The sequence below is a fragment of the Artibeus jamaicensis genome, unplaced genomic scaffold (genome assembly GCF_021234435.1).
Source record: "Artibeus jamaicensis isolate MK-2021 breed Jamaican fruit bat unplaced genomic scaffold, CSHL_Jam_final scaffold_584, whole genome shotgun sequence".
Classification (NCBI taxonomy): Eukaryota; Metazoa; Chordata; class Mammalia; order Chiroptera; family Phyllostomidae; genus Artibeus; species Artibeus jamaicensis.
In genome coordinates, this window is record NW_026522048.1 from 10,916,648 (window position 1) to 10,934,932 (window position 18,285).

General features: G+C 35.6%; 1 protein-coding gene across 6 annotated transcripts in view; it reads left to right on the top strand.

Moving 5' to 3' along the window:
* PPP1R12A (protein phosphatase 1 regulatory subunit 12A) overlaps positions 1 to 18,285 on the top strand; it is a 146,796-nt gene that overhangs the window by 73,206 nt on the left and 55,305 nt on the right. For all 6 annotated transcript variants that reach the window (XM_037158485.2, XM_037158486.2, XM_037158489.2 and 3 more), the window contains exons 4-5: positions 10,218 to 10,377; positions 14,310 to 14,454. In XM_037158485.2, the coding sequence (XP_037014380.2) occupies positions 10,218 to 10,377; positions 14,310 to 14,454 (305 nt within the window). The remainder of the gene's footprint in view (positions 1 to 10,217; positions 10,378 to 14,309; positions 14,455 to 18,285) is intronic.

The window sequence follows — 18,285 nt, forward strand, 5'->3', positions numbered from 1 at the left end:
AGTGTATTTTACTACAATTAAAATTTTAAATATTTATAAGTAAAATTATTGTGTGTGATTTCCACTATATTTCATTGTGGCAGCGATTAAATAGGTATTATCAGAAGTGAAATGTGTTTTGCTAAGGATAAAGGAAAGTGTGAATATTAATTTGAGAGGGTTGATTCCTACTGAAGTGTGATTCATCAGGAGATAAAAGCAAAGGAATAGCAGCTAAGCTAGTCCCTTGAAAGGGGACTTTTTTTCCTTGGGATCAGGAGAATTCATGACTACTCGATTGTTTAAAAAGAAAAATCTTAGGCATTAAAACTGAGAAAATACTTCAATGCCCTAATGGAATTGAGGCCTTCTAAAAGTGGGTAAAGATACCTGGAGCCCAGAAATAGGACACACATTAGAAAAGTTGTCTTAACCCCGGCTTCTGTGGCTCAGTGGATTGAGCGCCAGCCTATGAACCAAAGGGTCACCAGTTGGATTCCCAGTCAGGCGGGGCACATGCCTGGGTTGCAGCTGGGTCCCCAGTGGGGGACACGTGGGAGGCAACCACACACTGATGTGTCTCTTCCTCTCTTTCTCCCTCCCTTCCTCTCTCTAAAAATAAATAAAATATTTTAAAAAAAGGAAAGTTGTCTTAATCTGAAGCTTGAATAAATACACAGAAGACTTTTAACAGCTATATTCTATGCAGGCACTGTGGAGTAATGGGATCTTCAAGACTTGAGGAAACTAGAATATACAAGCAGGGGTTTCCAACCTTTTGGCATCTCTGGGCCACATTGAAAGAAGAAGAGTTGTCTTGGGCCATACATTAAATTACATTGCTATGCATACTCACAAAAAAAATCTCATAATGTTTTAAGTATATTTACAGTTTTGTGTTGGGGTGTATTCACAGCCATCCTGGGCCGCATACAGCCCACAAGCTGCAGGTTGGACACCCCTGAATAAAGCATTACAAGCTAGAAAGAACAATGCCTTATCTGCCATCTTGCCCTGATGAGTGCCCAGGTAGATAGCTAACAATTCCTGTAAAACAGTGATTCAAATAAATCTTCTTATACTGTCTACTACTAGCAGTTATTACAAACTAAGGGAGACATGGAGATGTACTGAAAACTTCTTGCCTTTGCTTTCCTTTTATATAAAGGAAACTATTAGCAGTGCTGATTTTAATTATAATGATCATTCAATATTGATTAATGTGCCAGCAAATGTTCTGAGTGCTGGTTATTAAAGGGGAAAAAAAGAAGGCAATCTTTGTTCTTAAGAATTTCACAGTGACATATATCAGCAGAGCCTCACAGTATGTTATATGCTAAAATACAGATAGGAAGAGAATATTGTGGGAGAACAGAAAAGACTATGACTACCTACAATAGGAAAGGTTTCAAAGTGATGACATTTGAGGAGTTTGCTTGGCTGGAAGGGAGGCAGTGGACAGAAGAGGCATGTCAGGCAAAGCTGTTAACATGTACAAAGAAAAGGAATTGGAGACATGTGGAGAATTCATTACAATTGTAATGGAAATAGAAAAATCAGGATGGAATTAATAGGAGTTGCAGGTGAGGCCTTAAAATGTTGGGCTGGAGCCAGGTGATGAAGGACATCTATTTTGTAGGCATTAGATGCAACAGGGATCTCAGCAGGAAATTAATCCAGCTAAATTGGATCTGGTTTTTAGTAATAAAGGTTGTAGTCTTTTAGAGGATGTATTAAAATGGGGGGTTTGTGGCGTTAGGCCTTCTTTGAAGAAGGCTCTTAAGTATTAGTCCAGGTAAAAGATGATAAAGGCCAAAACTATTACGTTTAAGATAGGAGAGTAGAGCTGTCTTGAAATATTAAGGTAAAATTAAAAGTTTGGTGAAGAATTAAATTTAGAGATAAAGGAAAAAATCATTTGCTTCCTGAAGTTTCCAGTTTTAGAGGTGATGACTAGATGACTTCATATGGGAAAATATGGGGCAAGGCCAGAAGAGATTTGGGAAGTACATGAGTTTGTTTTAGAATACATTGAGTTTGTGGTGGCTAAAGCATTTCTAGATGACAGTATCTGGTATACTATTGGAACTTAGGAAATATCAGGATGGAAAATGTAAATCTGGGAGAATAATACATGAGGGAGTGTTTGTGGGAAAAGTTAGATGAGATTACCCTGGAACTGAAAAGTGAAGAGCTAATACTAAAAATAGTAGCTAATTCTTACTAAATATTGATTATATGCCAGGCATTGGAACAAAGGGCTTTATGTGCATTATTTCATTTCATGCTAACAGCAATTTAAAAGGTTAATACTACTATTATCTCTATTTTACAGATGAGAAATTGAGGCTTAATGATTTGCCCAAGGTCAAACGGGTAGGAAGTGGTGCTGTAGTTTAGTCCCCGTGTGATAGGTATCTTGAGCCCACACTCTTCCTCATTGTACTAGACTGCATTTTATTATTCTTTTTAAATCCTCACTCAATATGTTTATTTTGATTTTTGAGAAAGAGGAAGTGTGGGAGGTATCAATATGAGAAACATTGATTGGCTGCCACCCATATGTGCCCCCGGATCAGAGGTTGAACCCACACCTATGTATGCACCCTAACCCAAGATCAACCCACGATCTTTTTGTATATGGGACCATGCTCCAACCAGCTAAGTCACCCAACCAAGGCCAGACTGTATTTATTAAGTATTTGTCCTAGAAAACTTAACGATGTTCACTTTTTATATAATGGAAATACATTTATATAGCATATACTGAAGAAATGAAAAGATAGGGACATTGCTAATAGATTTTAATAATTTTAAAAAGAGCACCCCATATATATCTCTGGTGGTGATAAGATTTCTCATTGTTTATCCTGGTATGAAAGTTATTTAATATTTTTAAATTATTTAATCATTCTTTTGGCTCTTATTTCTTACTCTAATGTATTTGATCAATAACAAGTTAATGTTTAAATTTCCTTTGAAAATACTAATGACTGAACACTAGCTAAACCTATTTCTGGTTTACATTTTAGTGTAATTTTCTTTATTTCACTTGGGACACAAATCAGTTTTTGTATCTCTTACCAGACCAAATTTTAATTTAATTTTATTTTTTCTTGCCTAAGAGATTTAGCTACATTTCAACCTAATATTTATTGTTTGCCCATCATAGTGGCAGATGTTTAATAGTCTAAACACTTTTTTATATCCCACTTAGTTTTAGTATCTATCGTTTTCATTATTTAATCTTGCAATTATAGTGGGTGGATTAAAGACCAGTTAAATGAAGTATAAGATTTACTTTCTGTTAGACCATAAAGCAAGAAAAGAGAAGCAAAATCATAGACTTTTAGGTCTGATAATGGCAGTTAACACCTTGCAGTCTTGAGATACGCACTTCACATGCAGCAAATAATTTAATCCTCACAACAGCCCAGTGGGGTAGGTACTTTCATTATGTCTATCTTTCAAATAAAGAAACTGAATATTAGCATAGATTAAGTATCTTGCCCAAGATAATAAAACAAGTAAGTGTCAGTGGCAGATCAGGGGTTGAAACTCAGCAGACTAGTTTCCGTATCTGTTCTTAACCCATTATACTTTTTTCAATAATTTGTGGATTTCTCAAGTCACTAACTAGTTAAAGCACTGGGATTACAAAACAAGTATCGTAACATATAGTACAATGAACTATATTATTTTTTATCTTTTTTAATTTTTTTCTTTCTTTTAATTTTATTGATTATGTGATTATAGTTGTTCTATTCCCCCCCTTCATTCCCCTCTACCCTGCATCCCCCCACCCCCACCATTCCCCTCCTTTAGTTTATAACCATGTGTCTCAAGTTCTTTAGATTCTATAATTGCACAGGAAACCAATAGTGATGAAAAGGAAACTGGGACTCTAATCAATGGAGTGGACCAGAAGAAAGAAAGAAAACAATCAAACAGAAAAGAATGAAGAAACAAGAATTCAAAAACATGAGGAGAGAGAGGCTTAGGAACCTCCAGGACATCTTTAAACGCTCCGACATCCGAATTATAGGGGTACCAGAAGGGGGAAAGGAACAGCCACGAGTGGAAAAATTATTTGAACAAATAATAAAGGAGAATTTCCCCAATCTGGCAAAGGAAATAGACTTCCAGGAAATCCAGGAAGCTCAGAGAGTCCCAAAGAAGTTGGACCCAAGAAGGAACACACCAAGGCACATCATCATTATATTAGCCAAGATTAAAATGAAGGAGAGAATCCTAGAAGCAGCAAGAGATAAGGGGATAGTCACCTACAAAGGAGTTTCCATCACACTGTCAGTGGATTTCTCAAAAGAGACCTTACAGGCAAAAAGGAGCTGGAAAGTAGTATTCCAAGTCATGAAATCCAAAGACCTACATCCAAGATTGCTCTATCCAGCAAAGCTTTCATTTAGAATGGAGAGGCAGATAAAGTGCTTCTCAGATAAGATCAAATTCAAGGAGTTCATCATCACCAAGCCCTTATTATAGGAAATGTTAAAGGGACTTATCTAAGAAAAAGAAGAGAAAAAATATGAACAGTGAAAGAACAGCAAACTCACAAGTATTAACAACCACACCTAAAACAAAAGCAAACTTTTAAAAATTTTTAATGAACTACTCTAATCAGTAAACTTTTTAAAAAATATATTTTATTAATTATGCCATTACAGTTGTTCTGTTCCCCCCTTCATTCCCCTCCACCCTGCGTACCCCCTTTAATCCCCCCTTTAGTTTATGACCACGTGTCTCAAGTTCTTTAGATTCTATATTTCCCATACTATTCTTACCCTCTCCCCTATCTATTTTCTATCTACTGTCTATGCTACTTATTTTCTGTACCTTCTCCCACTCCCCTGTTGCTAACCCTCCATGTGGTCTTCATTTCTATGGTTCTGCTCCTGATCTAGCTGTCCTCTTAGTTTGCTTTTGTTTTAGGTGTGGTTCTTAATAACTGTGAGTTTGCTGTCCTTTCATTGTTCATATTTTTTATCTTCGATAAGTCCCTTTAATATTTCATATAATAAGGGCTTGGTGATGATGAACTCCTTGAATTTGATCTTATCTGAGAAGCACTTTATCTGTCCTTCCATTCTAAATGAAAGCTTTGCTGGATAGAGCAATCTTGAATATAGGTCTTTGGATTTCATGACTTGGAATACTTCTTTCCAACCCCTTCTTGCCTGTAAGGTGTCTTGAGAAATTCGCTGACAGTCTGATGAGAACTCCTTTGTAGGTGACTGTCCCCTTATCTCTTATGCTTCTAGGATTCTCTCCTTCATTTTAATCTTGGCTAATGTAATGATGATGTGCCTTGGTGTGTTCCTTCTTGGGTCCAACTTCTTTGGGACACTCTGAGCTTCCTGGATTTCCTGGAAGTCTATTGCCTTTGCCAGATTGGAAAAATTCTCCTTTATTATTTGTTCAAGTTTTTTACTTGTTGCTTTTCCTCTTCCTTTTCCCCTTCTGGTACCTCTATAATTTGGATGTTGGAATGTTTAAAGATGTCCTGGAGGTTCCTAAGCCTCTCCTCATGTTTTTGAATTCTTGTTTCTTCATTCTTTTCTGTTTGATTGTTTCTTTCTTCCTTCTGATCCACTGCATTGATTTGAGTCCTAGTTTCCTTTCCATCACTATTGGTTTCCTGTGCATTTCCCTTCATTTCAATTAGTTTAGCCTTCATTTGTTCATCTAATTTGTGACCAAAATCAACCAGTTCTGTGAGCATCCTGATCACCAGTGTTTTGAACTGTGCATCTGATAGGTTGGCAATTTCTTGGTTACTTAGAGTTATTGGCTCTGGGGCTTTGAGTTCTTCTTGAGCCATGTTTTGGTCTGTTTGCGACTGTTATGTATGAGGAGCGGAGCCTTAGGTGTTCACCAGGGCGGGACCACCCAGGTCACTGGTTTGTGAAGCTGTATGTGGGGGTGGGGTCAAAGAGGGGCAATAGCAGTTCCCTCTGCTGCTTCCCGCTACTGGGGCTCTGCGGTCTGTCTCACTGCTCGCTCCCTCACCTGGTTTATCAGTCTGGCTGGTTCGTTGTTGTCAGACTTCTATATAGTTCAATTTTCTGTGGTTTGGCTGTGTTTTTGTTGCTAAAACTTTGTTGTTTTTAAACTTGGTTGTGCGAGAAAGCACAGTGTTTCCACCTATGCCTCCATCTTGGCGGAAGTCTCCACTTTTTTTTTAATTTTAAGAACGCGAGAATGAGAGAAGAATTTTTTTCTTTCCTAACTGGATTTTCTTAGAGAATAAGAAATTTCCCTTTACTTTTTATTATTGTGTTTTTTCCTTATCATTTAGTCCCCTTACACCCACCTCCCCCTGACAATTACCATACTGTTGTCCATGTCTATGAGTCCTTTTTCCTTTTTGCTCAATCCCTCCATCTCCAACCTCCTCCCCCACCAACTGTCATCCTGCTCTCTCTATATATATACACACTTTGATTTCAGCATTGAGTTGTGTTGTTTTTATATAATTTATAGAATAGCATGATTTGGAAGCAAAGAAAGGGTAATCGTTTTGTAATTAGATAGACATACCATGAAATTAGATAAATCTAAAAGCAAGAAGTAGGTGTTTGTTTGTTTGTTTGTTTTGCCCTGACCTGTGTTGCTCAGGTGGTTGGGCATCATTCCACAAAGCAAAAGGTTGCCAGTTTGATTCCTGGTCAAGGCACATACCTAGGTTGTGGGGTTCGTCCCCAGTTGGAGCCTGTACATAAGGCAGCTGATTAATATTTCTTTTCCTCTCTTTCTCCCTCTCTTCCACTCTCTTTAAAAATAAATACACCTGGCTGGTGTAGCTCAATGGATTGAGCACAGGCCTGCAAACCAAAGGATCGAAGTTTGATTCCCAGTCAGGGCACATGCCGGGGTTACAGGCCAGTTGCCAGCAGGGATGCATGACAGGCAACCGTACATTGATATTTCTCTCCCTCTTTCCTTTCCTTCCCCTCTAAAGATAAGTAAAGAAAATCTTTAAATAAACAAATATGTATATATGTACGTATATACATACCTATATAGAACTAGGGGCTTTTTAAATTTCAAGTTCAGAGGGCATTTAGAATAGTAAAAGCTAGTGGAACTCAGATGGTAAAGGCAAAAAAGGGATACAGATAATAAATACGTTTATGTTTTAAAAATAGCAAAATAAAAGAATAAAGCATAAGTAAAAAAATCAGTCTGAGAAAAATCATTTAGTGAAAAATGTTATTCTTAATGTACTATAATGCAGCTTTATAATTTTTTCTAAATAACATTAGAAGGAATCTTAAATAAGATGGGTTGATTATGTTTTGGTTGGAAATTTTTAATATACAAAAGTGCTTTATTATGGAAATGGTGATAATTTTTTTAATTTATTGATTTTAGAGAGAGAAATATTGATTAATTGTTCAACTTATTTTTACATTCATTGGTTGATTCTTGTATGTGCCCTGACTGGGAATCAAACCTGCAACCTTGGCATATTAGCATAACACTCTAACCAAATGAGCTACCCAGCCAGGGCCAAAGTGGTGATAGTTTTAAAATAAAGATTATAATAGGTTTTGTTCATTATACATATATAGTATATACCATTGATTGTGTTTAGAAAGTCTGTTTGGGAAAATTTTATTGAACATATCTCTCACATGCAGTAATGAGGTATTACAATCTTTAGTTTGGAGATGACTTACCTGTACTTATATAATCCTGGGATTTTAAAAAAAAATTTTAATTACAGTTTACTTTTCCAAAGTTGAGTTTCAATTCAACAGTTTTGTCTTAATAAATGGTAATTTGTTAATCAGTCAAAGATATAAATCCAACTAGAGGATAAAGCTTGTACAACAGCACACGAGCATGATGCACCTGGGGACCTAGGCAGAGATCTAGGTGGGTAGAACAGCGGGTGATGATAGAGGAGAAAGACTAAAAAGGAAAAACACATTTAGACCAAACTGTAACAGGCTTTGCGTGCTACACCAAAGAGCTTCAGCTTTCTCTTACAGGAAGTAAGCAATTTATATAGAAAAATCAGACTGTTATATATTTTTTAGTTTTTAAAAAATCCTCATCAAAGGGTACATTTATTGCTTTTTAGAGGGAGAGAAGGGTGGGGGTGAGGGTAAGAGAAACATCGATTGGTTGCCTCCAACTGGGCATTGAACCTGCAGTGTAGTGGCGTACGGAACAATACTTCAGCCAGATGAACCACTCAGCCAGGAAAATTATATTTTGATACAGAAAAACTATCATGACATTTGTGTGTGCAATGAATTGGTACCTAGTATAATAAATACAAGACAAGCAGCAAGAAGTTTGCCTGGGGAAAATTGAGTTAAGGTTTTAGCATTGACTTGCGGTACCCATGGCATATTATTTTATTATATTAAATTATTTGCCAGTCTTGACCTCTTTCTGTTCTCCAGACTTCAGATATCCAATTGACTACTTGATATCTTCAATTAGATATCAATTAAGGCATCTCAGACTTCACATTTTTTATATGAAAAACTTCTTCAGTTGCCCAGGCTAAAAACTTCTGATTCATCCTTCTCTTTTTCTCCTACTTCCAAACTACCAGCAAGTTCCATTTTGTTCCTTGGAGAACACAGAATCTAACCTCTTTAATAACTTCACTGCTGCCACCATCATCTCTTCCCTGAATTATTGCCATAACTTTCAGATTAATACTTTAATTTCTGTTCTTAACTTTTTGATGATCCTCTTAAGTTAGATTGTGTCACCCTGTTCATTGTAAATACCCTGTTTTTTCTAATCAAAAGATCATTCCAGGCAGGCTTCTACCTCAGAACCTACTGCTACTTCCTTCTTCCTAGAATGTCCTCCTATAATATAGTATGAGTGTCGCTTTATTTCTTGCTGTAAATGTCACCTTATCAAAGAGACTTCCTTATCAACTCACCTCTTTGAAATAACACCTTTCTAATTATTCTCTGTCCTTTTACCCTGCTTTATTTTTCTTCACAGATGTACATCTGCAACCTAAGTTCACTTTATAAAGTACCTGACATATAGTAGACATTCAGTACATACTGGATGAATGGACTGGTAAAAAAAAATCCTGAACAGATAGTTGGGTACATGGATATGATTTATGAGATCTTAACTGAAATATGAGTGTATTGTGTGTATATGATTATTTTTTAACTCATTTGTTTATTCATTATTTAGTAAACATAAGTTCCTTTCTTTTCTAGTAAGACTGTAAATGCCTTGTGGTGTTTACTCCTTATTATAAATAGCCAGCCATAGAAGCCATAAGACAACATGAGATCATTCATGAATTTCAGGATTATTTTTTGTATTTTACTTTTTTTTTTAGGTGTTGACCTCTTTGAAGATAAGAATTAGAGTAGTATCCTGTTACTTTTTGAATTTTCTCCACTCTTACTATCTCAGCCTACCACAGTGCTTAATAAATTCTTTTAAATTAATGAACATCTATAGGATTTATTAAATTTTAAAACTAATACTAATGGTATAGACAACATAGTTATGTTGGAAAAGGAAAGAGAGTTTGGTAGAAAAGTAATCTGTTGTAAGGTTTGGTAAATTTTAGATGAAGAGAGCACCTCCAAGTTGAAGTGTTCCGTGTACATTTGTAGAGTTCAGAGAGTTGGTCAAAGCAGTAGATTGGAATTTGAGGCTTAATTACATATGATTGATTTTTTAAATATATTTTAAAGATTTTATTTACTTATCTTTAGAGAGGAAGGGAAGGAGAGAGGGAGAGAAATATCAATGTATGGTTGCCCGTCGTGCATCCCTGCTGGGAACTGGCCTGCAACCCAGGCATGTGCCCTGACTGGAAATCGAACCATGATCCTTTGGTTTCGCAGGCCCACGCTCAATCCACTGAGCTACACCAACCAGGGCCTAAAAACATTTTTATCAAGAGATAATATATAATATACCTAGGGAAACATTCACATTCTTAAGAACAGAAACAATAATCAGAAATGGTTTAAAAAAAAGAACCAAAACAGTATGGTGAGGTAGAAATTAAATCATCAGTATAGATAGGATAATAAAATCGCTACAGTATTCTCATTTTTCATTTAACTAGTTTGTTACATGCAGCCCATTTTTCAAAAATTAATTAAACTTTTGATTTTTATTTAAACTTGAAATGTTTTAGATAATTTTATTTTTCAACATTAAAAGAACATCTCTATGAAGAAAAATATAAACAATTTTAATTTTATTAGGAGTTGATATAGAAGCAGCTCGAAAGGAAGAAGAACGGATAATGCTAAGAGATGCAAGACAATGGCTAAATAGTGGTCATATAAATGATGTCCGGCATGCAAAGTCTGGAGGTACAGCACTTCATGTTGCAGCTGCTAAAGGCTATACTGAAGTTTTAAAGTAAGTAGTGTTTTTCACAATGGTTTTCCTAGTTTGGTTTGTTTCCTTTATTTCAGTATTTCTTTTCTTAAGATAACTGCAAACATTTCAAAACAGCTTATAAAATTATATTTAATGTTCATTTACAGAAATAAAAACTACCTTGAATGTTTATTATTCATTTGTTCCTAAAGTTCTTTCACTTAAATTTTTATTATTTTACTGTTCTTTAGTTGCAGTTTTCCAATAAGTTAATAAATGTCACACAACCATTATATGTTACCTTTTGGGCTAATAAATTATCACACAGTCATTTTGAGGTTTCCAGATTGGTGAACTCCGGTTTCTGAGACTAAGAACACTGTCATATATTAACATATTTCTGTTTATATATTTTGAGAGCTTAATTCTCAGAATTCTGAGAGCTTGGTTTATATTGAATATTTATTTAAATATAATTTATCTAAAATACATTATCTTTTTACTACGTGAACGAACACCAGCCCTCAAATGCTATTACATTAGTGTAAGAGCAAATATCAAGCTGTAAGCAGCTTAGACTATATGTTATATGGTTCCTTGAAACAAAGCTTCTTTATGTCACAATAATTTTTTTAATAATATATGGTTCCTTAGACTATATGTTATATGGTTCCTTGAAACAAAGCTTCTTTATGTCACAATAATTTTTTTAACTTATGCAATGCAAAGGTGTTGGCAACTGTGAAAAAAAATTCAGAGCATAACTTCTGTTATGTGTATATGAAAAAAAGTAAGACTGGTCCTAGCAAAAATCTACTGTACTCTTTATATTGATTTTGTTCTTTTGGTGTTTGTAATGTCATATTCTTCTTATTCCCTTTCCTCAGTAAAAACAATGAAGCAATTTAAATATATCAGCAATTCCCAAATTTCCTGCTTTTTTCAATCCCTACACCAGTAAAGCCTTCTCTTAGAGTAGTACAGTTAACTTCTAATTAGTTTCCATTTCCCCCATCTGTTTCTCTCTAATTGAAAACTTTTCAAACTTCAACATGGCAAGTTGCCAACAGCATTTTTTAAAGAAAGAATTGGAAATATCAGAGTATTGCATATGGTAAAGGTAAATATGATCTGTTAAAACTTTTTTCTATAAACACCTATGTGAACTGGATTACACTGTAAAATAGATTCTAGACTGCTTGTAAAGTGGTCTTTGTAATTAGATTATCCAGGCTCCTAAAAATTCTTTTCATTAAGGTTCTCCATGGGGATCAGTATATATGTTAAACTTCTCAATTTAGCACATAAGACTATTTGTCATCTGACCACCAGCTCTTCTTTTAAACTAAGCTGCTATCATTGCTCCTTAGGCATGCACTGTCTATCTATGGACACTTGAAGTTCTGTCACGTTGTCTTTTTTGTCTTTTTTTTATTATAAGGTCTTTTTTAATTGTTGTTCAAGTATAGTTGTCTCCATTTTTGCCCCACTCATCCCCACCTCCCACCCTCCAACCTACCCCTTTTGGTGAGGTCTTAATGCCTACTCTCATTTCTGTCTGGATACCTATGAACGATACCGTCTCTTCAAGTTGGAGGTGCATTTCTTTTGACCCTTAGACTTGGTTCAAGGCTTTTAAGCCTATGAAAAATAAAATGCTCAACTTCATAATAAGTGCACATAAAGCTATAATGAACTATCATTTTTCATCTGTCTTATTAACAAAGGTTAAAATATTTGGCATCCTGTGTTGACATGATCAGAGAAAAAGGACTCTGACATTACTGGTAGGAAACTAAATGACAGTTGAGCAAATTCTGTCAAAGTAACAGTTATTCTTTGGCTTAACAGTTCTACCTCTGGGATTTTTTTAACAGATATTCTCACATAGTATGTGCTAGCAGCATTGTTTGTTCTATTAGGAGAATGGTCGAATAAATTATGATACATCCTTTCACTTGAATACTCTGTAGCAATTAAACACTATATACATGTATATGAAAGAGCACTAGGACGAGTTGTTAAGTGTTAAAACCAAATAGAAATATGCATAATTTGTGTTTAGTCTTTTAATAATTGTATTTGCTTATAAATATATGAAACTTCTCTAAGGATTCAGCCAAAATTAGTAGCTTAATTATCTATAAGGAGGGGAAACTGGTTCAAGGTCAGAAGCAGGAGAATGGCTTATCTATTAAGCCATTATTTTTTATTTTTGAACCTTATGAATATGTAATTTATGAAAATACATTAAAATATGTGAAATAAGAAATAAATAGAGGGAATCTTTTTCAAATGTATTCTCCTTGTTTGCCCCTTCCCTGCCAAACAGACAAAATGCCTTTCTATTGATTTTGATGCTTTTCAGTTCCGTATTCCCATTTCATCTCCATCATAAAACCTGTCTGTGAGGGCTCATTGTTGTTTTACTTGACTTTTGCCCTCCTTTATAAGGTCTTTGAATATAATAAGTACTGGCTCATATTGTTTATATGACTTGGCATATACAGAGCACCATGTTTGGGACGGGTGCAATGGGGGATAATGTATCTGCTTTCCGGACTCTTTCCTTTCCACACAGGCTCCCAGGTACTTAAATTTTATGTTGTTCGGGGTATTTAATACTAATTTAGTTTATATTCTCTAGTAAAGGATATTATTTATTATCTTATATCCCAGTATTATTTCTGTCTCTGTTAATAAACATTTTTATTTAAATCTCTGGATTTGTACGTGTTAGTCTGCTTTTTACAAGATTGGTGACTCTTAAAAGTTGGTTTACAGGCAGGTGACAGGCAGTGGTATGAGAATCATATCAGGGACTTAATAAAAATGTAGATTTACAGGGCCCACTTGTAATAGGATGCTTAATCCAGTCAGTCTGGAATGGAGCTGGGTTTTTGTTTTTGTTTTTTAAACACTCTTCAGATAGTTCTGCTGTGGAGCCAGAATTGGAAACAGCTGCTTTAGATAGTGTTAGGAAATAGGGAATCAGTTTTTAAACATAAATAAATGAAGGGTTATGTATTAGCTATCACTACCACCTTCTGTAGGTAAAAAGAAGCCCTTCTCAAGCTCAACATCTTGGAAAGTAAGGTAAAGGTCACCAGATTTCATGAGTTGTAAAGTATTTAGTGTTTGGCCTGTGTGTGTGGGGCTGTGCTATGTGCAATTCATAGACCCATTCTTGGCTCTTTGTGAGTTTAATTTCTAGATGAAATAAAGGTTGGTGTCACTATACAGTTAGAAGGGCATACTAACATAATTTGTGCAACTCTCTTTGCATTGTATTAAAATTTATTTGTTTTCTAGCTTTGTTGATGATTGGATTATCTGCTTTATACTGCTACAGAAAAGTAGACTCTATCCCTTGGAATATTTGTTTTGCTTTGTTTTGTTCCTAACAGTCAGATTATCATTTTCCTATGGAAATTTCCCATGGTACATTGTAAAGGTTTGTGAAAGCTTTCACAAACCAGTTCCTCAAATGTAAAGCAACAGAAACACTACAAAGTATGCTTGTTTGATGTAGGAATATTTTTAGAATACATTTAGCCTGAAATGATTTATCATATGGGCACCTAAAGACTTCCTTATAAGAAATCAGTTTAACATACAAACTGATCCAGTAATTTTTGATCTCACAATGAAAAATTATAGGTTCCTATGAAACTTTTAATTATAGGTCATATTAACAAGACTTACTTAGTGTCATACAAAACCGTAAGACTTACAGTCATTAGGAATTAATTAAAGCTGAATGCATTATTATAGCAATAATTAAAGAAGCTCTTTGCCATTGTTTTCTGAGAATTTCTTTTGCCCTCTTTCATTGATGGGGGGGCATTTGAACTATGAAAAGAGAACTATATTGCAAATTTTTTTTGTTAACTCGCATGGTATAAAGCTATTGATTATTTTTGCTCATTTCTAGTTGTTAATGATTATTTATCTAACTATAATTTCTTTAGACTTTTAATACAGGCAGGCTATGATGTTAATATTAAAGATTATGATGGCTGGACGCCTCTTCATGCTGCAGCTCACTGGGGTAAAGAAGAAGCATGTCGAATATTAGTGGACAATTTGTGTGATATGGAGATGGTCAACAAAGTGGTAAGGCCTTTTAAATGTATTTTAAAGGTTATAACTTTTAGAAATATAACTTTAGTCTTAAAATATTAAGAGAATACGAATTATATAATTGTATTGTTTTACTGTGTAAAACAATATTATGTCAGTGTATTAATTTTTATTATTAATTAATTGTTTAAGTCTTTTTCAGCTACCTGTGAGGTGGTTTTGGCCTCTGTTCAGCATAGAAAGAATTACTATTCTTTCAGTAATCATTATTAACATACATATAGAGTAGATTTCGGTATTTCAATTGATACTACAATATATTTTTAGGAATTAATAATAACATTTTGTGTCTCTATATGAATGTTTTCTTCATTATGAGTTGGAATATACATAGAAGTGTTTTTCTAATTCTTTGTTACCTGATAGTCCTCTTAGCTTGCTTATAGTAACTTTTTTAAAAATATATTTTGTTGATGATTCTATTACAGTTGTCCCATTTTTCCCCTTTATTCCTTCTACCCTGCATACCCCTTCCACCCACATTCCCTCACCCCCTTAATTCATGTCCATGGGTCGTACGTATAAGTTCTTTGCCTTCTACATTTCCTATACTGTGTTTAACCTCCCCCTGTCTATTTTGTACCTACCATTTATGCTTCTTATTCCCTGTACCTTTACCCCCATTTTCTCCTCTCCCCCTCTCCACTGATAACCCTCCAGGTGATCTCCATTTCTGTGATTCTGTTCCTGTTTAGCTATTTGCTTACTTTTTTTTGTTTGCTTTTGTTTTTTAGGTTTGTTCATAGTTGTGAGTTTGTTGTCATTTTACTGTTCATAGTTTTTATCTTCTTTTTCTTAGATAAGTCCCTTTCATATTTCATATAATAAGGGTATGGTGATAATGAACTTCTTTAACTTGACCTTATCTGGGAAGCACTTTATTTGCCCTTCCATTCCATTCTAAATGACACCTTTCTGGATAGAGTAATCTTAATGTAGGTCCTTGTCTTTCAGGACTTGGAATACTTCTTTCTAGCCCCTTCTTTTTTTTTTTTAAATTTATTTATTTTTAGAGGGGAAGGGAAGGAGAGAGGGAGAAAAACATTAGTGTGGGGTTGCTTCTCTTGCATCCCCTGCTGGGAACTGGCCTGAAACCCAGGCATGTGCCCTGACTGGGAATTGAACCATGATCCTTTGGTTCTCAAGCCCACACTCAATCCACTGAGCTACACCAGCCAGGGCTCCAGCCCCTTCTTGCCTGCAAGGTTTCTTTTGAGAAATCAGCTGATAGTCTTATGGGAACTCCTTTGTAGGTAACTGTCTCCTTTTCTCTCGCTGCTTTTAAAATCCCCTCCTAATCTTTAATTTTGGTTAATGTAATTATGTGCCTTGGTGTGTGCTTCCTTTTGTCCAACTTCTTTGGGACTCTCTGAGCTTCCAGGACTTCCTGGAAGTCTATTTTCTTTTCCAGATTAGGGAAGTTCTCCTTCATTATGTTTTCAAGTTTTCAAGTTCTTACTCTTTTTCTTCTGTCTTTGTGATTCGGATGTTGGAATGTTTAACGTCCCAAAGGTTCCTAAGCCTATCCTTATTTTTTTTTTAATTCTTGTTTCTTCATTCTGTTCTAAGTTGAATGTTTACTTCTTCCTTCCAGTCCAAACCGTTGATTCGAGTCCCAATTTCCTTCCTGTCACTGTTGGTTCCCTGTACATTTTCCTTTATTTCACTTTTTATATCCTTCACTTTTTCCTCCATTTTGTGACCATACTCAACCATTTCTGTGAGCATCTCGATTACCAGTGTTTTGAACTGTGCATCTGATAGGTTGGCTATCTCTTCAGTGCTTAGTTCTTTGTTTTTTTGGAGTTTTGATCTATTCTTTCATTCAGACCAATTTTTTTTGTTTCAGTGCATTTCTTATGTAGTAAGGGGCGGAGCCTTAGATATTTGCCAGGGCGGGGAAAGCCATCTCACTGTGTTGTGATACTGTATGTGGAGGAGGTGTATGAGAAAAAAAAATGCTGCTTGCTCAGCTCTCCACTGGCTTTCAGTCACTTCCCCTGCTACCCACAAGCAAATTGGGCTCTTCTGGTGCTGGTTCCAAGGCGGGTGGGTTTGTTACATTCTAGGACCCTGTGGGTCTCTCCAGCAGACTTTCCTGTGAGGCTAAGAGTCTCCTGTAGCCTCAACTCCCACAGATTTTTTCAGTCAGAGGTTTGGGGGCTTTATTTCCCTAAACTGGAACCCTGGGTTGTGAAGCCTGTCTCACTCCCCAATTGTTCCTCCTGGTTTATCCACAGACAAATGTGGGACCACCCCAGTCCTCTAGCCACTGCCTTGCTTCAAGTCCTCTCCACCCCAGCTGCCCATCTCTGCCACTCCACCCAGTCTGTATGAATGTTTCTTCTCTAACTCTTGGTTGTTGGACTTCATACAGTTCGATTTTCTGTCAGTTCTAGTTGTTTTTTGTTTTTAAATTTGTTGTCCTTCTTTTGGTTGCGCGAGGAGGTACAATGTGTCTACCTACGCCTCCATTTTGGCTGGAAGTCTAGAGTAGTTTTTTAAGTGACATAAATAGTCATTTAAACAACTGGGGGTTTCATATCAGGTTAAAATGGTAAAAATCATGAAGTCGTATGCCAAATTGATGCAACATCTAGTCTCCTAGTTTCGCAATTGAGAAAAGTTTAGTGAGGTGTCAATTTACTCCAACGTTAATTACCCAGTTAGGTAGGTAGAGGGAACAAATGTCATGTAAATGCTTTTTGCAAAAACATGAATGTAATCAAGTTATCAGATTCCTTATTAGATTTTTCTCCTCTGCTCCCTTTCAGGTGCCATCAGTCAGCTACCAGTGTCACCAATATTCTTACTTGTCCCCTCCCACTCAGTGACCATAGATGATAAGGATCTTTTACCAGCAGTTGCTGAGCTCTAAACATCTTTCTTCTAGTGAGCCTAATTATTCTTGACTTCCATTGGATGTCCTTTATATATTTTACTTCATAGGCTAATGTAGTAAATTACTTAGCATAGGATCCTGAAGTGGTCTCATCTTTATTCAAATGGGGACATAATTGTTTTATGTCCATTAAGTATCGATGCTGGTGCTGGTTATTCTAGTAACTGCGAATTCTAATTGGGATTTGCAAAGGGAAGAGATGTACCACTTGCCTAGATTTTCCCACAGGTGTTTGGAGGTTGAGGGTAGTAGAGTATGTCCTAGTTGCTGACATAAAGAGATAAAGAAATCCCCTGAACCTCTTTGTTTTTTCTGGAGTATTTCATAATACATATTTATAAATGTATTTTAAGTAAGAAATATGCAGGCAAGAAAATTATAGGAAATGGTAAAATTATAGGAAATGGTAAAATTTTTCAGGCAAGTCAGGATAAAAATGTTTGAGGTAATCCATCTGTAAGTACAGGGTTGCTCTTATAAATAATTGTCTTCAAGCTAAATTTATATCAAAACTTCTAATAACTTCTCTTTTAAGTTTTCTGTTTTGTAATCAGCATTAGAAGACAGATAAATGTTAATACTATTTAATTTTAAGTTAAAGGCCACTTCATTTTGGCTGGACAATTTATATTCCTCTCCTGTGTAGAAATTCCCCCCAGCTGCTGGGATTTTTCTAAACAAATTAGTGAATGAATTATCTGTGTACCTTCTGATCTCTGTTCTGCCTTCCTATCTCCCAGATTATACCCCGTACAGGCCACTTGTCCACCGATATGGGCAGTGCCGATAGACTGCTTCAATTCAGTGATAGTGGCCTCCAGTTAAAAGGCCAGAAGAAACTTACTTGAACTGGCTTTCCAAAAAAATTATATCATGTCCTCCTTTAAATGTGTTGTTTTGCT